This window comes from Sorex araneus, chromosome 4 (assembly GCF_027595985.1).
Source record: "Sorex araneus isolate mSorAra2 chromosome 4, mSorAra2.pri, whole genome shotgun sequence".
Taxonomy (NCBI): domain Eukaryota; kingdom Metazoa; phylum Chordata; class Mammalia; order Eulipotyphla; family Soricidae; genus Sorex; species Sorex araneus.
The window spans coordinates 155,028,355-155,054,798 of NC_073305.1; the positions used below are offsets into that span (position 1 = coordinate 155,028,355).

The following is a 26,444-nucleotide window of genomic DNA, read 5'->3' on the forward strand; positions in this document are numbered from 1 at the left end:
TAGGTGAAGGAACTCCCAAAACATATCTTTGTGTCTGTGTTTTTCATATGGGTTTCCTGAAATTCATTGACAAGGAATCCATCTGCTTGAATAACTAGTTTACTTTTATTTTACTGCTTATAGATCTAGAGTAACAACATAGAAAAATACAAAAAAGTTGTAGTTTTAGTGACATGATTTTCAGTGATGTTTTTGGCAAGACTTCAGATCTTATTCTTCTGAAGTTAGATAAGCTTATGCTGGATCAGATATTTTGAACATGCTTTTTACCGATTTAATATAATTTGTACTGGGTAGCACTTAAAAATAAACCCCTTATTAAAAACAAAGTTTTGCTAATTTTTTCTTTAAAATTAGACTAAAATTAAATAAATATTCTCTAAACTTATAAGAATTCCTGATTATATGTTTACTGTTCTTATTTTTCTGCATACCTAAAAATGAACGAAATGCTCTTTTCTAATTTTTCCTGACAAATTGCCTAAGAACAAGATATGAGATCATTTATTTCATACTTAGCTTTGCAACATGGTCTTGTCATTTTTACTAAAGTATTTAGGCTTTGCTATAAATATCCCAATCTTAAAACCAATCTTGTTTAAAGAATTTAAAAAAAATACCAGCTTCTTATTACGTTTCTTCATTAGTTCTTCTTTAATAGTTAATATATCTAGTGTCAAATGGTTTGATGTATAAATTGTGAAACATTCATTGACTTTATTCAGTCTTATAGGTTTTGCATAATTTTCATATTAAAATTTGCTTATTGTATTTACGTACTGTAATTTTAAAGTAATAAATTATATATAGTATTTTTAAAGTAATAAATTATAATCAAAGTGATGGGCATAAGAGGGCAGTTAGGATAAAGAAGGGACCACTATGATAATTGGAAACGATCACTCTGGACATAAACCTGGTGCTGATAAAAGGTATAGTGCTATGCATGATACCCTTTCAATAACAATATTACAAACCACAGTGCCTAAAAAGAAATTAAGAGAGAAAGAGAGGGAGAAAAAAGAAAAGTTTCTGCTACAGAGCAGTCTCCGGGAATGGGGAAACTGGAAACAGTAATGGTGGAAAATGTGTTGGAACATTGTATGACTGGAAATTGGTCTTGAAAACTTTGTAACTGTGTTTCTTACAATGATTCAATATTACAATAAATTGTAGATTCAATAAAACTTATGAATTTAATTAAAATGTGTTTACTATAAGCAACGCTATGCTCCTTTTTTTTTTTTTTTTGCTTTATGGGTCACACCTGGCGATGCACAGGGGTCATTCCTGGCTATGCACTCAGGAGTTACTCCTGGCAGTGCTCAGGGGACCATATGGGATGCTGGGAATCGAATACGGGTTGGGTGGGTGCAAGGCAAATGCCCTACCCACTGTGCTGTCGCTCCAGCCCTAACATTATGCTCTTAAGCTAGAGGCTCTAGAAGAAATGGATAGAATATTTGTTATTTAATTTCCTAAAGCTGAATAAGGAGGAAATAGAAAGTCTAAATAGGTCAATCACAAGTAATAAAATTGAAACAGTAATTTAGAATCTCTCCAAGAACAAAAATCCCATTGAAGATGGGTTCTATGGTGAGTTCTATCAAACCTTCAAAGAACTTTTACTGCCTTTACACCTTAAACTATTCCAAAATGTAAGACACTGGAATCCTTCCTAAAACCTTCTATGAAGCAAATATTACACTAATACCCAAAGCAGACAGAGAAACTTCCAGAAAAGAAAAAGAAACTTCCAGAAAAGAAAATTTAAGACCAATCTTTGTGATGATTATTAATGCAAAAATCTTTACCAAAATCTTAGCTTATTGAATCAAAAGACATTTTAAAAAAATCATACACCCTGAAAAAATAAGATTCATCCCAGGCATGCAAGGCTGGCTCAACATAGGAAAATCAATTAAAATAATACTGTTGTAGCACTGTTATTCCATTGTTCATCCATTTGCTTGAGCGGGCACCAGTAATGTCTCCATTGTGAGACTAGTCGTTACTGTTTTTGGCATATCAAATACGCCACTGGGAGCTTGCCAGCCTCTGCCATGTGGGCGGGATACTCTCAGTAGCTTGCCAAACTTTCCTAGAGGGACGGAGAAACCAAACCCATGTCAGCCAAGTGCAAGTATCTTAACTGCTGTGCTAAATGTATTACTAAAATAATATATATTAGTAAAATTAAAGATTAAAACCAATATCAATTGATGTCAATGCCTTTGACAAGATCCAACATGCTTTCATGAAACAAAATTGGGGTGGAAATAATTTTCCTCAAGGTAATAATGGTTATCTATAACAAGCCTGCAGCCAGTATAATCCTTAATGATGAGAACTAAAAGAATTCTCTCTGAGATCAGGTATAGGGCAAGGATGTTCACTTTCTCTAATTCTATTAAACATGGTATTAGAAGTCCTGACTGTAGCAATCAGGCAAAAAATAATCAAAGGAATCCAAGTTAGAAAAAAGGAACTCAAATTCTCACTACTTGCATATGACATGATGATATACATAGAAGACTCTAACATGTCCACAAAAAAGCTCCTAGAAACAATAAACCAAAACAGGAAAGTGATCAGGTACAAAGTCAATACAAAAAATTGGTCAAGATCTTATAGACAAAAATGAATCAGAGGAAAAAACAACCAAGTACTCTATGCCATTTAAAATAGTATCCAAAACATCAAGTGCCTAGGAATCAACTTAACAAAAGATGTGGGAGATCTATACCATGATAACTTTAAATCACTTAAGAAAAAGATAGAAGAGCTTAGGAAATGGAAAATTATTACATACCCATGAATTATAAGAGTCAATATTATTAAAATGACTATTCTACCTAAGCTATTATATAGATTCAGTACAATACCCATCCAAATTCAGATGACATTTTTACAAGATCTAGGAAAGTTAATAATAAAGTTTGTATGGAATCAGAAAATGCCACAAGTAGCCAAAGCCGAAATGAAAAATAAGAAATAAAATAAAGTTTTTTTTTTAAATTAAGTAAATAAAATAAGCCAGAAGAAGAAAAACAAACACAGGATGATCTCACTTATCTGTGGCACATAGAATACTGGATGAGAAAACATATTGTAGTAAAGGGGGATGCCAAGATCACCCATCACCCCAGTGTTTAGAGAGAAGGACAGAGAGGGAAAGAAATCAAGGGTGTGGGGAGTGGAGAGAATGGGAAGAGACTTCCGGTCTTTAATTATACTGGTGATATAAGTGAGTGGTATAGCCGTATATCCAAAACACAGACTCAACAAAACTGAACACTTGAGATCTAAGCTGCAACTACTGGAACTATATGATATGCCTGTCAAGTTGACAGGCAGGGATTGGGCAAGGGTCGGACTGTGGAGAGAATATGGGAACACTGGTGGACAGAAGTTGACAGTGGTGGTGGGATTGATGTTGAAATATTATATGCCTAAATCTCAACTATTAACAACTTTGTAAATAACAGTTCTTTAATAAAACTAAAAAAAAAACCCTGTGGTAGTTACACAAAATGAAATACTACTCAGCCACAATAAAAATTAACATCGTAAATTGATTTTTTTCCTTCAAGTTCCATTTCTACCTCTAACTAGGTTGGAGACCTATGAAAGGTATGTAACTTTTCTGTGTTTCAGATTTTTTACTGCTTAAGCAGGAAGAATAACAGTATTTACTTCGTAAAATTATATCTCAGAGTTAAATGAATTAAATAGTGTAATCAACGTACAAATCTAAAGGAAAAGGAACTGAAGAAATTGAAGACTTGAAGTTTGCTGCTACAAAGACGAAAATGGTGAGTGAAGTGATCACTTGATCATTCTGCGTAAAGGTAGTGGATACAAAATGATCTTACTCTTATGTGGAGTATAAAGAAACATAGTAAGGGAAAATATGATGTCCATTTACAACAGACTGTAAGAGTGTTCCTACTGAACTGAGTCTGTGAGCGGAAATGGAAAGGGGAGAAGATTGAAAGTGGACCAGTGGCACTTTAGGGATGGTGATATTCTTGTGGCAATTGCAGTGCCAGCAACATTGTATTTCTGAAATGTTAGTACTAACAGCATCTTAAATCAAAGAGTCTAAATTTGAAAAATTAATTGCTTTAAAATATCTGTATTTTTGGAGTAAAATGTACTTTCAATATATATCAAGTCTATCTCATCTAAGTTGACATTTAATGCCTTAAATTTGCAGGTGATTTTCTGTCTCTGTTATGTGTATTGCTCTAAGTTGCATGTTATGTTCCCCTCCTATTATTGTTTTGCTGTCAATGTATCCCTTTAGGGTTGTTATAATTCACTTTATATATTTCAGTGATGCATATATATTAAGAATTATTTATTTCAGTTGTAGTGATTTCTTTTTCATTATGTGTCCATATTTGTCTCTTGCCATCATTTTTGGTTGGAAGTCTTATTTTATTCTTAGAAAGCTTGAACAGCTTCTTAGATTGCCAGAAAATCCATTTTGTGAAAAGTTTAAAACAAGGATATTCCGGACTTTTGTTTTAAAGCACGTCCGGAACCTGTCACTCATTTCCTCCCTTGTTATTCCTTTGGCTCAGGCCACCAATGTTCTGGATTTTTGTAGGAGCCTGATAGTTGTGTCTGCATTCGCTCCCAATAGGTTAACTTCAACACAGCCACCAAAGACATCTTTTTTAATGTACTATAGTAATAGCTACCCTCTCCACTCAGTAAAATCAATGTCCTGAAAATGGCTAAAATGATCTGGTCCATTACCCCTTACAACACTCCATCTCTTACCACTTTTCCTACCTTTTTCGATGTCCCTAATGGTCTTCAAGTGTACATTAGCTTTAGTTTATATACCACCTCGGATGTGTGCATGTGTCTTGCCTTCTACCTAGAGTAGATTGCTTTGTTCTCTCTGACCTTGGACTAGATGGCTAGTGTGGAGGCTGCTACTGCTTTAGATTTATGTCGTTTCTATTCCTGTTGTTTGTTATCCTTCTTTTATGTATGGGAATAACCTTATTACCTCCTGCTTTAGAGTGTCCATTTTGCCACTGACCTTGAAGATGTGGGCACCAACTCTCTATTCCTCTCAGAAACCCAGATATGTGTTACTTGAAAGCGTGAGAAATAAATTTCAAAGTGGGGAACTTTGATACAAGGGATAGGGGAGTTTGTGGATAAAGATGTATTCTTTCTCCCTCCTTTTAGAAGCAGAGTTATATTTTGTGACATTATTAAACTGATGTGAAGATCCAGTAATCAGCTTGTCATAAGAAGTGTCTAGCTCAATGATTGAGAAAGGCGCTTAACATAGATCAGTTGATTGAACTAAAAGATTGAGTTCTGGAACTAGTTCTACTGACTGCTGAATGTCACTGCCACGGCCACTGTAATATACCTGAGCTTGTCTCTACTTCTTTCTTTTTTGTTCTAGGTTAGAGAAGTCTTGCACGTGTGTGAGTATCTGAATACGTTTTGCCATCAATAGCTTTTGAAAGAAAGGTTTCTTTTGGTCTTCTTTATCGGGAGACAAGACTGCTCCTGTCAAATATTAAAAATTGTTGGGTTCCCCTCAAAGAATGAACTGAAAAAAAAAAGCAATGGTATTCCTTACAAGATTGCAATATTAAAGGTTGATAAATTAATTTGGAAGGACTGCTAATAAAATTAAATATCTAATGTGGTAAAATTCTGTCTTTACTAACTCTCCTTGTTAGGTATTAAAATGTTAGAAAATGTTTTGCAAATCACTTTAAGCACCTTTATTTTTAAATAGAAATGTGCAAATTTAGTTTGTTAGTTTCTTATTTTCTAATTATTTTGATATATGCTATGAATTATTGTTTCTATAGAAATTTTGTGTAGGTTTTTCTTGTTCTACTCAATTTGCTTTTAAAATAATTTTTTTTACATTTAATAATTAACATTATTTGAAATTTTATATCTGCTGTTCAGTGAAGATCTGACTCAATCTTACTTTTTCAAATATTCAATTTTCTAAGAATAGTTTAATGTTCCGTTTTTAACCTTATTAATTAAAAATGCAAATGAGCAAATACATGTTATTTTATGTGTTTACATTTGTTTCTAAGCTACTAGTCTCCTTTAATTATTCCCTTTATACCTGTTTTTCAACAGCACAGAGAAATCTATACTTCAATTTTGGGTCATGGGATGTTTCTGAAACTCCTTCAGAAGAACTAAAAATAACCAACTGGACATTTCCAATGGCTGTTACTTCAGCATGTCCACTCACATCTGGCAGACTTCCTGTCTTTCCTATCTCAGTTATGAAAACTGCCAGACAACCAGTTGCTACAACCTGAAATTTAAGAATGCCCCTTAAATCTCTATATCCGGTTTGTTAGCAATTCACTCTCTCAAGCGTCTCCGTCATTCTTTCCCTAGTGCAAACACTATAGCCATTGCAGTCCTATGCTCTGCTCTCCATTTCATTTTTCATGCTAGTTATAGTGTCTGGTATTTAGATTACAAAGGGCACTCTGTAATGACTTATCAGAATAATGAAGGAATGAGTGAATGATAGAATAATCTCTTGCTAAGTCTGTTGGCTTCTACTTCTCTTAAAAATCTTTCCTAACCAATAGTTCCTCACATACACCGACTCATTTATTTTTATTTATTTTTTTAATTTTTTAAAAATTTTATTGAATCACTGTGAGATAGTTACAAGCTTTCAGGTTTGGGTTACAATCTCACAATGATCAAACACCCATCCCTCCACCAGTGCACATTCCCCACCATCAATATCCCGGGTATACCCCCCCTTTCCCACCTCCCCCTGCCTTGATGGCAGACAAAATTCACCATACTCTCTCTCTACTTTTGGGCATTATAGCTTGCAACCCAGACACTGAGAGGTCATCATGTTTGGTCTATTGTCTACGTTCGGCATGCATCTCCCATCCCAACTGGTTTCTCCAGCCATCATTTTCTTAGCGATCCCTTTTCTATTCCATCTGCCTTCTCCCCTCCACTCATGAAGCAGTCTTCCAGCTATGGGGCAATCTCCCTGGCCCTTGTATCTACGTTCCTTGACACCGACTCATTTATTAAAAACAGATAGCACAGCGGGTAGGGCATTTGCCTTACACATGGCTGACCTGAGTTTCCTCCATCCCTCTCAGAGTCCGGCAAGCTACCGAGAGTATCCTGCCCGCACGGCAGAGCCTGGCAAGCTCCCTGTGGCATATTTGATATGCCAAAAACAGTAACAAGTCTCACAATGGAGACATTATTGGTGCCCGCTCGAGCAAAACCGATGAACAATGGGAAGACAGTGCTACACTGCTACTTTTATTATATTGCTTCCTTGTTTAGAAACTTCCAGTGTCTTCTTAAAGACAAGATGGATGCTAATTCCCTTAGGCCTTAATCTACTTTAAATAAGACTTGCAGTAGAATTAAATGTATAATGTTAGTTTTAAATCTTAAAATTAAATTTGGCCTCAAATTCTGAATTAAAATCTCATTTTCTGTTGATATTTCAAATTAAAAAACGGTGTGAACTTGGGAATCAGGAGATAGTATACTGGTACCTCAAGTCCTGTTGGATTCTCAGAACCTCATAGTCCCTCAAGTATTGCAGAGTGCAGTTCTGGAGGAACCCAGAGTACCACTTGTGTGTGATTGAATAACCTCAGCTTTCCTGCAGGTGCTGGAGATCCCTGGTACTACAAGGACTGAGTAGCTCGACATTCTCCGACCCTTGCATTGAACTACTGGCTTAGTTGCCCAAGAACTTTTGGTGATACCCCTGAATCTCCTGAGAATTGTTTGGGAGCCCACTGTAGCACTGTCGTCTCGTTGTTCATCGATTTGCTCAAGCAGGCACCAGTAGCATCTCCATTGTGAGACTTGTTGCTGTTTTTGGCATATCGAACATGCCACAGGTAGCTTAGGCTCTGCTGCGCACGCAGGATACTCTCTGTAGCTTGCCGGGCTCTCGCAGAGGAGCCCACCAGCTTAAATTTATAACTGTGTCTATATTTTTTACTTTTCAAAGGAATAATTTTTTTAATTGGGTCTAGGAGATAGTATAGCAGGTATGATGCTTGCCATTTACACTGCTTACTGGGGTTAAATCCAGGGCACATTGTATGGACCTGAGCCCCTCCAGGATTGAACCCTATGTATATCTATTTAAGTATCAACGATTCAGGTAATGTGTTGATACTTAAATAAATATACATAATTTTAATATTTTATGTGAAAAAAGTAATACATTTTTTCTATTCTTTATCCTCTTATATTTTATTTTCCCCCTTATTTCTTAATTAAGGGGTTATTATTTATAATTATTCATAAGCGAGTTTTAAGCATATAGTATTAAAGCACCACCTACCTCCAGTGTCAACTTTCCTCCCCCAGTGTCCCAAGGTTCTCTCTCACCTCACCATCCAGCCTACCTCCTTGAAAGGTATATATTTTCTTAATATTTTTGGCTACACCCTTCTGTACTCAAGACTTACTCCTGGTTCTTTCTCAGGGATTACTCCTGGCAGGCTGGGGGTCCATATAAGTTCCATGGACAGAACCTGGGTGTGCCTTGTTCAAGGCAAGTGACTGACATGATGTACTATCTCTCTGGTCACAACAAACATTTTGTGTGTGTGTGTCTGGGAGGTTACACAGGTGATGCTCAGGAGTTTCTACTGGCTCTGTGTTCAAGGTTCACTCTGGCAGTGCTTGAGGGACCATTGGGGATTTCAGGGATTGTACTCAACTTGCCTAGGTGGAGGGCAAGTGCCTTACCTGATGTACTATATCTGCTACCCAACAGACACATTTTTAAGTCTGGAACTAATGTTTTCAGTGTTATTGCCTCTGTGGTTTCGGTATAAAGTTGTATCACTTCCCTACACCACCAATGTACCTGAGGTCTTTGACCCTTAGCTCGTCTCCATTATCTCTTCTAACTTTCCTTCCGAATTTCTTTCCTATCTTCTGGGGTCAAGGGTGATCCTTGTTACCAACTCCCTTCCCCCTTAATATCTTACATTCCCTCATTCAGTTGTTTTGAAAAATAAGTGAAATCATCCTGTGTTTGCCTTTTACTTTAAGCTTACTTCACTTAACATGATGTCCTTCAGTTACATCCAAATTGCAGAGAATTGTTGGATTTCATTGGCATTTGCAACTGCATAGTATTCTATCATGTATATATATCACATTTTCATAGTATACGCATCTCTCCTTCAGGACTTAGGTTACTTCATATCATAGCTATTATTCTAAGTGCTGTAGTGAATAATGGTGTACATATCATTTTGAATATTAAACAAATATCTGTGTCTTGGCTGTAGATATCCAGAGGTGAAATAGCTGAGTTGTAAATATGGCAGGTCAATTCTTTCTTACTTTACTTAGAAATCGCCAAACTGTTTTCCATATGGGTTGAGCCAGACAACATACCCAACAGCAATGGATGAGAGTTCCTTTTTTGGCCACATCTCACCAACACTGATTGTTCCCATTTTTTCTTGATATGTGGTATTCTTGCTGGTGTGAGATGATGTCTCATACTTGTTTTGATATATTTTTCCCTAACCATCAGTGATTATGAGAACTTTTTCATGTGCCTATTAGCCATCATCTGTCTTCTTCATTTCCATCACTTTAATCATATGTCCATTTCCTCTCCCCATTTTGATAGGGTTTTGTTGTAATTGATCTTTGTGAGTACTTCACAGACCCTGGAAATCAACCTTTTATCTGGTGTGCTGAATGAAAATATTTTCTTTCATTCAATTAGCCAGTCTTTTAGTTTTAGCCCATGTTTTGTCATGAAAAAAATCTTTATTTTGATGCAGTCATCTTTTCTTTAAGTTTGTTTCTATTATTTTGGTCACTGCAATCATGTTGAAAATACCTTTGAGGTCTACACCTTGGAGCATACTGTCAACATTTTCCTCAGTGTACTTTATAGATTCCAGTTTGATCTCAAGGTTTATGACCCACATTGAACTGACTTTTGTGTAAGGTGTGAGATATGAATCCAGCCGTAATTTTTTATGCATGGATATTCAGTTTTCCCAGCACCTTTTGTTGAAGAGGCTATCTTTACTCCATTTCATTTTCTTAGCTTCTTTGTCAAAAATGAGCTGATCATAGATATGGAAATTTGTCCTTGGGTATTTGATTCTGACCTGTTGGTGAGAGAGACTGTTCTTATTTTATACTCTTTTTAATTACTATAGCTTTAAAATGCAGTTTTTGCAAGATAATACAGTTCAGTTTCTTATTTTTCAGCATGACTTTGGTTACTCAGAGTATTTTATTATTTCCTACAAACTTTACAACACACTCAATTGTGGCATATAGAATAACATAACATGAGGATGACACCCAAGGACAGTAGATACAAGGGCCAGCAGGATTGCCCCATAGCTGGAAGCCTGCTTCATGAGTGGAGGGGAGAAGGCAGATGGAACAGAGAAGGGATCACTAAGAAAATGATGGCTGAAGGAATCAGTTGGGATGGGAGATGTGTGCCAAAAGTAGATAATGGACCAAACATGATGACCTCTCAGCGTCTGTGTTGCAAGCCATAATGCCCAAAAGTAGAGAGAGAGTATGGGGAATATTGTCTGCCATGGAAGCAGGAGGAGGGTGGGAATGGGGCGGGTATACTTGGGATATCTGCGATGAGGAATGTGCACTGGTGGAGGGATGGGTGTTTGATCATTGTGTGATTGTAACCCAAACATGAAAGCTTGTAATTATCTCACGGTGATTCAATAAAAAACAAAACAAAACAAAAACTTTGCAACTGAGAGTTCCAAGAGGAGTCTAATCTGAATTTAAATGAGGATTGTACCAAATCTATATAAAAATTTAGATCAGATGGTCATTCTGACAACATTGATTGTTGCTATTTATGAGCATGGATTAGTTCTCCATTTCCTAAAGTCATCTTCTATCATTTCTTAATTGACTTAAGCTTTTTATGGTATAGATCTCCCATCTCTTTTGTTAAATTGATTCCTATATATTTGATGTTTTAGAACACTATTTTGAATGGGATAGACTTTTTGATTTCTTTCTTCTTTGATCTTTTAATATATTTATATATGAGAATTTATATATAGGAATTATTTGTATATATATATGTAGTAAATAGATAAACAACTAGAAACTGGGGAAAAATTAAAATCATGTTTTTAATTTCTGTATAATAGGCCATGTGATAGCAGGAAGATATTCTGGGAAAAGAGATTAATACTATAATACTAACTGGCTCCAGTGATTTATTCAACATTCCCTCTAGAGATGGTATGTGAATCCCTGCATAGTGAGAGAAAACCCCCAGAAGATTACTGCAGTCCCACTAAAATGCAGAAATACAGATATGATTTGGGGAGAGCTTAAGAAAATGCACAGGAAGCACTGGAGGCTAGTAGATTTGAGGGATGAAGCTCCGGAAATTTACTGGGAAATCCCCTCGTTTTTGTGGCTGAACATCAAACATATGAAAGTTTCACATGGGAGTTAAAGTCGAGTGTGTAGATTTGGGAGGTATGTCATTTCCAGTAAGCCACAATATGGAGATATTATTTTTGACTTTAGAATTTACTAAACACCCTAGAGCACTTATGCTTTAGCAATAGAGAAAGCTAGACCTAAGGGGAAGACCATTGCCATAATACTCTAACAAAGCTTAAAAGCTAACATTGAAAGGAACATGCTAATCTACAAAACAAAAATCATCCTTCAAAGGAAGATAACAAAGTACAGACAATTTTTTTAATTTACCATTTGTCTAACTAATAATTATTGGACACACACAATAGAAAACTATAACCCCCAAATCAGAATAAAATGTCAACAGAAAAGAACTGTGATAGGCAGATAGAACCACAAAAAAAATATTATCAAAGAGTTAAAGTTGAACATAAGAAAGGGTGAACTATCAGAGTTAAAACTAATAGAATTTTCAGACTGACACTAGTAAAAATGAAAAAAATGAACAAGTACCGGATGAACTTTAAAGAAGATTAAGATGACTTAGAGGAAAAGATAAATACAAAGTGATTTAGAGTAAATGTTTATGTTCATGTAAGTATCACATGAGGAAACATAATCTTTAATGTGATAGTATTTGGAAATGGCTCCTTTGAGAGGTGATTAGGTCATAAGGGTACAGTTCTCATAAATGGGTTTAAGTGGTCTTATGAAAGAGAACTTTCAGGGAACTTCCTGCCCTGGTGTCTTACAAGTAAAATGCAAGGGCAGAAAAAGGAAATAAATCTAGGATCAAGAGAGTGACTTCTAACTAGTCACTGACTCTTCAACTGTTTCATAAATGGACTTCCTAGTCACAAGAACTGTGAGGAATAAATTCTCTATTATATAAAACATATGGCTTATAGCCACCATATTGTTAATAAAGTAAGATATATATATATACATCAACAACTAAACAAACTGAAAGTGCAGAAGAAAATGTTTATTAATGAAATAAAATTATTTTAAAAATTGACCATTCATTTAATAATTAACCATTATTTAAAAAATTAACCAAAAATCAGATGGGCCAGACACATAATGCGATTCAGAGATGACCATTGGACTAGAGCTATTACTGACTGGATTCCACGGGATGTCAAAAGACCGCGTGGCCGCCCACCAATGAGATGGTCAGACTTCTTCGTCAAAACCCTGAATGAACAGTTTGAGGCTCTTCCTGTTCCTGGAGTGAGCAGATATCATTGTTCTACACTAGTACTTGACAGGGACGAATGGAGACGTTACTGGAGCCCGCTCGAGCAAATCAAAGATCAACAGGATGGCAAGTGATACAAGTGATACAACCATTCTTAGAAAATAAGAGGGAGAATTCAAGAAAGATTGTCAAAGATTGTCAAAATTTCTCAAGTGTTGAGAAAACTCTAAATTTACAGGTCTAGGAATCTCAATATCTTTGCAATAGAAGAAAGGAATTTATACCAAAACACATGAAAATAGATTTCTGAAGACCAGGTAATAATAAACTTACAAAACTTGCCAAAATTAAAATTAAATACTACTCTTCTAATATACATTTGACCTAAATAATAAATTTTAATATACTTTAGAGAAATCATTTGTATTGAAGAATTTTTTTTAAATCAGATTATATCTAAATCAGTAATATCTTTGTAGTGAAACAGCAACAAGCCCACTCCCACTTTCCACTCAATACCCACACAACATAAGTAGTCTGAGAGTCTTCTTAGGTAATAGCAAAAAAATAAATTGTAATACATGTATAATAGAAAATTCTACTTGGTTCTTTAAAATAAGTGTAATTTTCAACAGTGTTTTTTTTCTTATGGTGAGGAAAGGAATGATGATTAAGAGGAAAATTATTGTCTAAAGACAGGAAAATAAAAATAAGAATAAATGTATGCTACTTGCCAAAAATTATATAATCTAGAAAATAAGTTAAAACCTTAAAATGTCAAAAAACCAAAAACATCAAATGGTATTTAAGTTTATAATTTGGGGGGAGGGATACTTCTTAGGGTTCATTTGTAGCTTTGCACTCAGGGATCACTCCTGATGGGGCTTTGGGAACCATATACGGTGTCAAGACTCTAACCTGTGCTGACTGCGTGCAAGGCAGGTACTTTATCCAGCGTACTATTTCTCTGTCTCTGTACTTATTTTTTTTTTTTTGCATTAAAGAAACATTGGTTTATACCATTAACTTGGTTTCAGGTGTCATACTAAAAATCCGTACTATTATACAAAAAAGTTTGCTCTTATACAAAAAGTATATACTATTTTGTTTACTTTAATCCCCCACTGTACAATTAATCTCTTTGACCAGATACCCAATCTCTTCCCTCTTTCCTTCTGTGATCACTAATTTGGCTTTATAATCGAAAAGTTCTCTTTTGCCTGATTTAGTTCACTTATCTGTTCTGTTTTGCTATGTCAAACATGGGTGAAATTATACGGCATTTATCTTTCTCCAGCTGACATTCTTCTAAGCATAGTGCCCTCTGGGTACATTGATCGAGCTACATCTATCTTGTTGCAAATGCCAGGAATTAATCTTTTTACACACATATAATTTTTATATATGTGTGTATATCTGTTTATATAAATAACTGAGTAGAACCTCATAAACATTGACACCATATCTTCTTATCTAGTTTTCTGCAGATAAATGATTTTCATTTCTTAGCTATATTAAACATTACTATTAATAAACACTGAGGTTTGTATGTCTCTTTGATAATTCAAATGTTCTATACGTAAATGCCACGAGGTGGAATAACTGGACCAAATAGCCAATGACGAAGCATATGTACCAAAATATTGAGCTCTACTAGTTACAATTTTAAAAGTGGATATTCATCTCTAATATATCCTGTAGATGAGTCTGTCCCTGTATCTTGACTCCAACCTCATGAGACACTCAACTGAAAAGGATTTCCCAGGTTGTTCTTAATTTCTGGTTCAAAGTAATTTTGAGATAATAGAAAATACTGACCTTAAACTTCTAAATTAGGGGTTATCAGTATTCTACATATATTTCCTGTGAAGTAATAAAAAACTAGAACAAGGCTCTCGCAGTTTCGGAGACTGAGAAGTATAAGTCATGATGCCAACATATTTGGAGACTCGTGAGAGTCGACTTCCTGGAATCAAAGTCAGCTGTCTTCTTGCTGTGTCCTAATGGTAAAAGAGTACAAGAGTGTTCTCTGGAATCTGTCTTCAGAGGTCATTAATTTCTCTCAGAGGCTGTCTACTCATTATAGATACACAAAATCTACACTTCCTAAAATCATTACATTGGCTATTAGGATTTCGGACTATGAAACTTGGGGAGACACAAACAATGAGATCACAGCAATACTTCTCAAAATAATATGTGGATCAAGATATATGCATAATTTAAAAAATATTTTGGCAGGCCCTGGGATATGGCTTTTAGTACTGAATATCTGTTTTGCATGAGTGAGGCCCCAAGTGAGTCTGATAATTTTAAATAATAAATTGAGAACACTGGCATTGCTGCTGACATCTGGGTACCACAAATGTGACCTGTGGAGCATCACATCCAAGAATGAATTTCTTAGAAATTGCAACATGAGCGGCAGTAACAACAATAAAGGAAGGAGAAGAAGATATTGAAATTTAAAATTTAAAAAAAATATTTCAACATTTAAATTTTAAACATTCCTAAGTCTTTGCTTAGGGAAAATTTCAGAAGAGTTTTCATAGTTGTGCAAAAAGAAAGAAACATTGACTTTTATTGCTCTATGCTGCTATGACAAGGAGCTAACAAGAAGAGTAAGTGATTCTAAAATAAGCAGGATGAAGAAATTTTAGAATCAATGAAACAAAAATAGAAAACTAATTGAAGAAAACTAATGAAACCTAAAGCTTATACTTTTGAAGAAAAAATGAATAAAACCAACAAGGTTTTATGCAAAAAATGGGTATGAAAAATAGAGAAACCATGTATTACCAATATTTGAGAAGGGCGGAATCATTACAGCAGAAACTAGACATTAAAAAATAATAAGAAAATATTATGAGTAATTTTGTGCCAATAAATTTGACAACTAAAACAAAGAACAAAAACAACCCAATTCCTTAAAAGTTACATATTCTTTAAAAGATATAAGAAAAAAATCTATCCACTGACTGATCACAAAAATGAGTTCAGAGGGACCAGGAAGGAGGAGGCCAGGGTCAAACAAGACCAGTGAACTGTGGTAGACAGATCTTTCTACTTTCCTCAAGGTGTAGTTTTATTGTGGAAATGGTATGATAATATCTATTTAAGAGGCAAGAAATTGTACCCCTAAAAAGAATGCATCCATGTAAAACAACAGTGACTAAAAAAATGTACTGGAACCGAAAAAATAAAGGTATCCTTTTAGAATCTTAAAAGATTAAATGAAGTTACAAATGGAAAGCACTCATTCTCAAAATAAAAGAAAGAAATGGAATAATTATCGACTTAAAACATTGAACTGTGGGACTGGAGAGGTAGTATAGGTGGAATGATATTTGCCTTGCCCTCGGCCAACCCTAGTTTAATCTCTGGAGCACAGCTGGGCCTGAGCAGAGTCAGGAATAAGCCCTAAGCACCATAGGGTGTGGCCCCATACCCCAAAAAACCAACAACATAGAGCTATTATAAAAACCTTCCAGAAAAAGAAAGCTATAAGACAAGTATGACCTATTTGTGACTTCTATTGCTTAGGAAATAAAGTGTATAAATGCTATACAAAACTCCTTATTCCAACTAAATATATAAGGTCAACATGACCTATAAACTAAAATCAGATATTTATATTAAGATGAAAATTATATATTTATATAAATATATAATAATTATATATTATATATAATATACACAAAGATTATATATTTACATAAATATATAATAATTATATATTATATACAATATACATGAAGATTATATATTTATATCCTTCATGAAAATACACAAAATACTTAACAAAATCCAGAAATGCATAAGGGATAGTATACCAATAAAAATGGATTTATGTATATAGTCAATCATCTGTGTCTACAGATTCTGCATTTGTGGATTCAACTACAGATGGCTTGAAAATACACACCCTGTAGTTAAGCCAATCATGGCTGAAACTGTGATGAATATGTACAGAATATTTTTCTTATTCTTATTTTTTAATGAATACACTATAAGAACTATTTGCATAGCATTTACATTCATTAGTATTATAAATAACCTAGAGGTGATTTCCTCTACATGAGGATATTTATTTATTACCTGCAAATACAACGCCATTTTATTAAAAGAATTGGAGTATCTGTAGAATTTGGTGTTTGTGAAGGTATTAAAAATAGTCACCCATTGTAAAGTAAGAGAAAAATAGATATTAGTCAAAACATAAACAAACAACAACCACCTGCCCCCAAAAAACATACACATGATCAATTGACTTCTGAAGAGTTTATCAGATGGGAAAATATCTTTCTCAACAAATGATAATAGAATGAATAATCATCTACATGTAGGACAGAAAGTCTTCACCTAATTTTTAATTTAATAACAAATAAAAGATATTATTTCAGTAAATGAATTCAAATATAGTAGTCAAAAATATAAAATCTCCAACAAAAAATAGAGAAGGTGATGGTAACAACTTTGGTGAAAGTAAAGATTTCTGATTCTAAACAAATCAAGTAGTATAAAGAAAAAATGTTAATAAATTAGCCTTATCAGAATTAAACATTTGGAAAACAGTCAACACATTGAAAAGTCAAGTAACAGAACGAGAATTAAAGGTACTGTATTTTAATTTTTATTTATTTATTTATTTATTTATTTATTTATTTTGGGGTTATACCCAGCGACGCTCAGCGGTTGCTCCTGGCTCTGCACTCAGTAATTACTTCTGGCAGTGCTTAGGGGACCATATAGGATGCCGAGGATCAAACCCAGGTTGGCCACGTGTAAGGCAAATGCCCTACTTGCTGTACTATCACTTCGGCCCCCTAAAGGTACTTTACTAAGTATATTTGACAAACTTTTCTGCAAAATATATATTTTAAACTGCCAACATAATAATATGACAAATAAGTAAATAAAGAAAAATAAGTCAAATATTCAAACAGACATTTTTAACAAAAGAAATAAGAGAAATTCCTCTTGGGTGCAGGAAAACACTAAATATTTGCAAGGAAGTGCAAATGATGGAATTGGGATACTTCTATGCAACCATTAGAGTCAAAAACATTAAATAAGTTTAGTCACATGGTAAAGGTTCTAGAAGCAAAGCATTTAGAACTCTCTTAATGTTATGAGTGGAACATGAAATGATAAGAACCAAAAACAGAAGAGACAGATAATCCTAAGAGGTACTCATTCACTTCAGGACCACTAGGTCAGCGTTTTGCTATTTATTACTCAGCGATCCTATTACTTACTTTAATATATTTTAAAATAATACAATCTTTAGGAAAAAACAGTAGTCTAAATAGACTATTATTATTTTTAATATAAAAGTAGTTTATATATTATTTTATAGGTAAAAATCGTCTATATAGATTATTTATCTCTGTATGTAGGTGCTTGTACCATAGCAGACAGAATGAAACAAAAGCCAGTATTAGTGTGACAATGTGGTAGATGACGTACTGCTACCCTCTTGAAGACAAGAGGCAAATTGGAGACATGGGCAAATTTCCCATCAATGATTCCATGTTCTGATAGAGGAAAGAAATTTTGATAAAATTTTTTTAAAAAAGGACTTGGAGACAATACATGGGCTAAGGTATGTGTAATCTGGATTTGATCCCAAGTACCACATGGTCTGCAGAGCATCAGGTACTGGGTCTAGTGAGAGGTCCCTGCGCAGGCTGGTGAGGTCTGGAAACTCAATGATGGGTCCAGTGCTGGGAACCAATGCCTGGGAACAGCCAGAAACCCATGCCTGGGAACGGCCAGAAACCTATGCCTGGGAACCAATATGTCAGTACAAACTGACAAACTAGGAACAACCGCTACTTGGGAAAGGTTGCAGAACAATGCCCGGGGAAACTGCCACCAGGGCCCACATCCAGTTTCGTTTAACATTTGCATTCTTTGCTATTCCCCCATTCTGCCCTCTTCCTCATATAATCAATATAAAAGACTAGCTTAGGAGAAATAAAGTTGGTGCTTGCTCCCATTATTGTGTCTGTCTGTGTCCGTCTCTTTCTCCTTGCGTCTGTCTCCTTTTCACTCTCGCACCCTCTCCCTGTTACCCACGTTGAACAAGTCCCGCAGGACGGGACAGTCCAGGGCGGCTGAGATGATACGTGACATTAAAGGGCCTTAGAAGAACCAACTCACTGAACCAGTCATTTGAGTGTGTGGCCATGGGCTTCCTGAACCACAGCTTGGGTGACTGTGTCAATCTTGAGGTGTGGAGGAAGCCTTTTTCAGTTTCTATGGAAGGAACATCCTGGATGTGCAACACAAACACAAATATATATTTTCTGTGTAAAACAGACTGAAGTTAGGTTCCAATTATAATGCAAAATTGTCAATAGCTATGAATGCTTCAGAAGAACCTCACTGTCCGGCAATTTATGGTTTAGGATTGTTCCTCCCATTGTTGGATAAATAATTAACACTCCTCAAAGTCCATTAATGCCAGGAGTAACCCTTAAACTGAGTAAACCATTTTGCAAATCTTACGAAAATGCAGTAGGAAGTTGTCTCGAATCTTATGAGAACCAATGACAGAGGAGTTGGAAAGAAAACACAAAATTGGTAAAAAAAAATGGTTATTTGAACCTGGGATGGCAAAATATAAATATGTATTTATATATATAAATTCTGTTGAGTTAAAGGGAAGAAATAGGAACTGGAGCAGATGAACTTTCAAGTCTGAAAATGAAACAATTTCAGTGTATGTCTGACAACAATGGAAAGCATAGTTTTAAACTCTTTTATTTGTCATAAACATTGCAGAGAAGGAGTGGGATTTGTTTCGTGTTGCTCTTTCTTCCCTAGCTACCAGCCCATCACTCAGCAAGTCCCAGCCCTGATTTGCAAAGTTCCCGTGGGTCTTCTAGGGAGTTCCCTGCAGGCAGGGACCCAGGCCTTTGGGACCGGTCTCCAAGGATCACCTATGGATAGACAGCTGTTCTTGCTTGACCCAGCTCGGTCAAGTTCCTAGAGTTGCAACTTTCTCAGGAATAACGCTTTCCCAGGGCCGGCTTTTCAAGAGCTCGCAGAATGCTTTCTTCACTCGGACTTTCTGGAAATGAAAAGTTCAGCGAAGAGATCAGGCTCAGGAAAGAGTCCTTCTTCGAGGGAGGGGCTTTGGCAAAGGCTTCCCCGAAAGAGCACGCCTTTAGGGCCAGTTGCCTGGACGTCTGTGGGGCTCGAGCCGGGGAAGGGGGAGGGCGGGGGGAGTGTCCTCTTTCTCCCCGCACGCTCTGGGCGGCCGAACCCGAGCCGGTGGGGGCTGTCTCCTCCTCTTCCCCAGCAGCTGCTGCTCACTCAGCTCACAAGTCAGGGCCACGGGCCAGGGGCGGCAGCGTCTCCTCTCGGGGCTCTCCAAGAAGTGGATCGGCTCGGGGCCACCGCGATGCCAGGGGCGGCCGGGGTCCTCCTGGCCTTGCTCCTGAGCGGAGGCCTCGGGGGCGGCGAGGCGCAGCATCGGCGGCAGTCCCAGGCGCATCAGCAAAGAGGTACAGTCGAGGCACGGGCTTTGGTTCGCATCTTGTAACTGCAGAGGAGGTCGCGCGCCGCGGTCCTGTCTTGGGACTCAGCTCGGGACAGCTTTCAGACTTGGCTGGGGGAGTGCGCTTCTTCGGGGGCGGGGAGCACCAAGCTGCAAGCAAGTTCATCCCCACTTCCCAAGTGGTTTGGGGTGGAGGGGATGTCCTTCCCTCCCTCCCCAGCTCTCTCCTCCTGAAATAAGAATTAGGGAGCACTTTTCATTGTATATTTGCTGTTGAGAAAAGTTGCTGCACAGCAGATACTGCAAATTGGTTTCCAAAGTCTTTCCAGGAGGCAGATTTTGAAAGAGATGGATTTCCCCCCCCTCCCTTCTCCCAATCAGCTTCCATCCCAGCAGAGAATGGTTTCCTAAGCTGCGGTTCTTCGTGGAACTTTATAGAGGGCTGCTGAGGCGTCTTCTCCCCTCGCCACCCAATTTCCAGGGAAACTTTGTTTCCTATCTGCAAAGTTGAGTGGATATTCTTCTTTCATGGCAAGAGCTTCCCCAGCCTTAACTTTGCTCGGCTCGCACCCTGTCGCGAGTGTTTTACTAGAGTGAAATATCTCCTGGCACTTAAACCCAGACGAGACCTCTGTGTCATCTGTGTTTTAATTAAGACCACAGTGACCAAATATACACTTCAGGGGATGCTGGAAAACAGTTGTATTTAATGTAACCCAAATTATCCTCTTCAGAGGGCCTTAATGTTTATATGCATATCATTTCTGACTCTTGGGAGTCTTTGAAAGTTGCTTTATGATCATGCATTGTAAAAGAAGCACATGTGCAGCATTTTGAAACATAATCTGTAGGGCATTATTCCAGCAAACAATTTTGTAAATGGGAAAGCCTGTATCAAAGTGGGAAACACAAAGGAAGACATATTTAAGGTTAGGTTTCAACTATCAGATATTTACTCTAAGAGCACACACTCTGAAGGCATGCAACACTAGGAAGTTGTGAGGAGTCTGGTTCTGCTGAAGTTTTGAAAACACCGATTAACTGATTTTAAGAAATGTCTAAGTTCTCATACTTTTTTTCCCTCATAGAATAGAATTTCAAGCAGTAGTCTTATTTTATACAGGGTAATAAATACCCTAAGCCTCCTATAGTCATAACTCCCTGATTAAAATTCCAAGATGAAGTGACCTTAAATTTACCATAATAACTTTCTTCCTTCTAGTTTTGCTTTTCCTTCCCTGAAAGATGACATGGAATCGTTAATAGAAGCAGTGATTTTGGGGGGTTATTCCTGACAGTTCATTTTTAAAAATACTTCTAAGAGAATTGACCAAAATATTTTTTTTAAATAAAGATCACTCAATAGAGCTCAACTCCAGTACCCTGTAGTACTTGGCAGCTACCAGGCCACCCCCAGCCATGCTGAGGAGGGCTGTGTGGGGCCTAGGATGAAACTCAGGACCTTGTATATCCTGGGTAGAGGCTATTTCCCTAGGGCCATCTGTAATATTTTAATACACACAATATTTCAGTATTTTAGTGAAGTGAGGCTTCAGGAGCATGGGAGAAAACTGGTCAGGAGCTCAAATCTTTTTCACTGTTCACTTGGAATGGGGCAGAAGCTCAAAATGTGTAAAAGTTCATGAGAATTTCCTAGTGTTTGCCTATGCTTTGATTACTCCCCTTCACTGCCCTTCCACTCTCTCTCTCTCTCTCTCTCTCTCTCTCTCTCTCTCTCTCTCTCTCTCTCTCTCTCTCTCTCCTTCCCTTCCTCCTTCCGTCCCTCCCCTCGTTCACTCAGGTTTCTATGCTCCAAGCATATGGTGAGGTGAGTGCCTAAGGGAGACTATATTGCTGTCCCATAGAGAAATCACTAGAATGCTATAGACTCTTATTAAGTAATTATTATTATTATCTTAGAGCCACACCTTGCAGTGCTCAGGGCTTATGCTTGACTCTGTGCTCAGGGATCACTCCTATAGGGCTTGAGGAACCATATGGGCTGCCAAGGGTCCCACTCATCACCCTCCCACCCACATGGGTTGTTAATGCAAGCAAGTGCCCTATCCAGACTCACTGTCCTCAGCCTTGTCTAAGAAGTTATTTTCTTGCAGAATAGCTATCACATAGTATTCATTTTCTGCATTCATATATTTATTATTTTATATTTTATGGATGATTATATATTTAGATGTGCTCAAGAAAAAATGATTAAAACACATTCATATTAATACTAAAATTATTTATGAAATGTGTTTAAATTTTATAGGACATCAACCATCTAAAGACATTTTATATACTAATTTCATAATCTCATCCTCAGCTATTATAATTCTTTTGGACAAGTTTTTTTTTTTCTTTTTGGGTCACATCGGCGATGCTCAGGGGTTACTCCTGGCTCTGCACTCAGGAATTACTCCTGGCAGTGCCTGGGGGACCATATGAGATGCTGGGAATCGAACCCAGGTCGGCTGCGTGCAAGGCAAAAACAACCTACCCACTATGCTATTGCTCCAGCCTCCACGGACAAGTTTTAAAGGCTGGAATAGCTGTGACTTAAGTCCATGTAACTTAGAAAATAATTTTTATTAATTTATTTTATTTTTGGGTCACACCCTCCTGTGCTCAGGGCTTACTCTTGGCTCTGTGCTCAGAGATCACTCCTGGTGAAACTCAAGGGACCACAGGGCTTGCTAGGGACCAAGCATGATCTGGCTGCATGTAAGGCAAGCACCCTACACTGGGTACCATATTTGAAACCATCAGAAATGAACTTTTAACAACTAACATTTTTATTATTATTTTTGCTAAATTTACCTTTTCTGGTACCAATAATTATTTTCTTTTATTTTAGGAGGTTTTGTGACTTCCTTAGTGTTGTTATGTTATAAATCTCAGTGAAGAGCTTTGGTTCTGCATTTGATTAAAAAGTGTTTTTTGACTATTATCAGTTTTTCTCTTTTGATTATACTAGCACTAATCTTTTTGGCCAACCTCTAGTTTTTCAGAATGAGTTTTGTTTTCCCTTTGAGCATCCAGCTAATTTACTGGAATGTTGACATGAGGTAACCATTTTGAAATATTGCAACAGAATTTAAAAGCTATCAGATTTTTTGCTTCTTTTATTTTTTTATTTAATGGCATATAGTTCCATAGTATGCTAACTTGTAGTATGAATACATTCCATATATATTCTTTAGCTAGATCTAATATAAAAAAAAACAGAATGAGAAAGTCAAAGTGTCTCTGTATTCCAATAAGGCAGTAGATGAAATCTTTTCTTGATAGTTTTGTGAGTAACATGGAAATAAAAATGTAATGGTAGGTAGATTGAAATGGCTGAAAATAGATTACAAAGAGGTCTTATAGTTAATTTTCCCAGTAAATCAAGGTCAATCTGGACAACACCTTTACTTCATTTTTTTTTTCGGGTAAATGCTTGATTAAAACTGAAATTCAAGTTTTTCACAACTGCAAGTGGCACAAAATTAATTTGAGTGGCTAATCTGACCAATGAGATAGATTCAGGAAATTGAAAGGTATTTATTTCCTTGATCAAGAAAATAATCTAATAGAGTTGATTTTGTTGTTTGTATCTAGAAGTTAAATAATTTTGTATGCCCTCTTCTGGAAATTTTTTGTGTCCTTCATGTATACAGATATGAGTACAAAGATGAGAAAAAGCAGTTTATATTGTAGCAAATTCAGTATAAATGTACAGTGTGCCATATAGGTCGATGCCTACCCACTTTTATAAAAAAAATTCATAGAAGCAGATGAGTTAGTTTAGAACCTATTTTGGTTTTTCATTGAGATATGAATATACAATCAAAGGAGGAAGCATCAAAAATATTTTCTGAGAATGACTATTTTTACTTTGGAGAAAAAATTTTAATTTGTAGGGAGAAAAATGTAAGAAACCATAAGATGTATCCTCAAATTTTTGGAGAGATTTTTATTTTGGAAAGTAAGGAAAACCTTTTTTCTAAATAAAATCTAAACTTATAGCTAGAGAATAGGACAAAGAGGAATATGAGTTCAATAAAATGGGAATCCCACTCTCCCCACACTCTTTATTCAGAATTATTTAGAAATAATAGAATTGTGTTGTAGAAACTTTGGATATGTCCACAGAGTGGTCAGATGTGCAATTAGTTATAGATGATTTAGGATAAAATGGTTCTACAGAAAAGAATTAAGACTCACAAAATCTCTCATTCTTTTCAAAGTCTAACATTGTAGTTCTGTAGTAATTATTTTTGGAGTGCAGACCTTTATTTAAATTCTGAATTCTTATTGATATATTAACTAAGCATTAGGTGTATGTAAATGTGCACTGGTTTTGCTTCTGGCATTTAAAATTAAGTCATATTTTAGATGACCTTCTTTCACTTTTGGCAACAGTAAATTGGCAAGTTAAGAAACAAATGTAAGTTCCCACACTATATCACCATCAATTGCACAATTGTAAAACACTTTGGGAATAAAGGTAAGAATGCTTTGTAATTTGTTTCAGAACTTTTAAGGTTATTTATTGTGGCTATAAAGTCAAAGTATAATTGTGTGTTTGGGGAGAGTTTTCTTTCATATGTTTATAACTTCACTTTTAAAATTATATACTAGACTAATAAATTACTAAAACTGACTCAGAAGTGATAAAATGTGTGATAAAACTGAGTGATAAAACTGAGAATAAGATCATTCAACTGACTATTGTAATAGGTATGGTAGATTATTAAAATGTATATATGTATTATCTCATATAATCAATATAACCAAATGGATAGTGCTTTATCTTAGTCCTAAAAATATACTACCCTTAGAATACATGCAAAATATATCAAGACTTGCTAGGATTATGGGAAAAATATGCATAAACTCTGTGAATTCTTGGTTTCTGGAATAGTGTCACCTACTCTGTAATAACTACTATTTGACATTTCGATATACTGCTTTGAAACTCAAATACATTTCCAAAAGTTCTACCCAATAAGAAAATACAGATTTATATATAATGTGAAGGATATCATTAACTTGGAAGATGAATTTCTGAAATGTTGGTCCACAACATGACTCTGATGGTAAGGAAAGACAAAGAAGAGATAGAATTCCAGATTGATAAACAGAAATTAGTGAATTAAAAATGCTCAGTGAGTTAAAGAAATCCCCCCTCCCAAATAAAAGTCCCTGTTCTTATAAGAATTTCTACTATAGTTGGAGTTGAGAAGAAGGAAATATGAAATTATAGAACTAAGTATCATAAAAATAATTATGTTGTTTAAATATGGTATATTATAATATTCCAGGACAAAAAACCCACAACAGGGTCAAAGATATTGGGAATTCTAGAAGTGAGAATTGTAAATAGCAGTAAAGATAGACCACACTGAGAAAATCACATGTGAGCCAAAGTTGACAGGCAGATGAACACTTGAGACAATAGAACAGACATATAAGACTATAAAACCGAAAGAATGGGAAGGTCAGAGGCATAATGAGTGATTGTATCATTGTAAAGAGCCTGCCTTTTAAGAGACCTGAGAGATGTTAAGAGAGACTTAAGAGATAGGAGGCAAGATGTTGTCTTACATGTGTGACAGATCCTGATTTGGTTTGATTTTGATACCTTATGCAGTTACTAGCAATGCTGGTGTTGCCCCCAAATCTAGAGTTTGTCTTTCAGTCTGAGTAAGATGGAGTGGCATTGGAGAGTTGAAACTAGTTAATAGAATAACACAAAGTTAGTATTTCTATTCTTGAAGAGCCTCAAGTCCCCTAGGCTAGTTTAAATGTGGGATTAATTTATATTTGTCTCTTGTCCCAAACGTCCTATCATAGAGCATATTTAAGTGGCTCTACATTTCATCTCAATAGTCTTATTGAGAAGCTCAGATGAATTTTGTTAAACCTGTTTTTTGTTTTTCATTTGACAGCCCAGTGCTGCTCAGCAGTGAAAAGACTACCAGGACTCAAAACAACTCATTTGCTGGGAACTTCTATATAACCTTTTATTTTGTACTCAGTGTATTTGGAAATATGCCAACGGCATCTAAGAGTAATTTAAACTAATGTATATGAAAAAGCAAAAATAAGTCATTATTGCTCAATCCCACATGAGCATGTGTGTTCCTTAGAATTATTTTTAGTACTCCTTTCAATATCAGAGCTGAAGTTAGGCATTATTGTAAGAAAAATAGCAATGATGTTTTGATTTGATGACTTATTTTATGAAATGAGTTTTGAAATGTT

The 26,444-nt window shown here is 35.9% G+C and overlaps 1 protein-coding gene across 1 annotated transcript in view; it reads left to right on the forward strand.

The window, feature by feature from the left end:
* The first annotated feature begins 20,099 nt into the window (after nucleotides 1–20,099).
* LAMA2 (laminin subunit alpha 2) overlaps nucleotides 20,100–26,444 on the forward strand; it is a 645,380-nt gene continuing 639,035 nt past the window's right edge. The window contains exon 1 of the mRNA XM_012932852.2: nucleotides 20,100–20,202. Within this exon, the coding sequence (XP_012788306.2) occupies nucleotides 20,100–20,202 (103 nt within the window). The remainder of the gene's footprint in view (nucleotides 20,203–26,444) is intronic.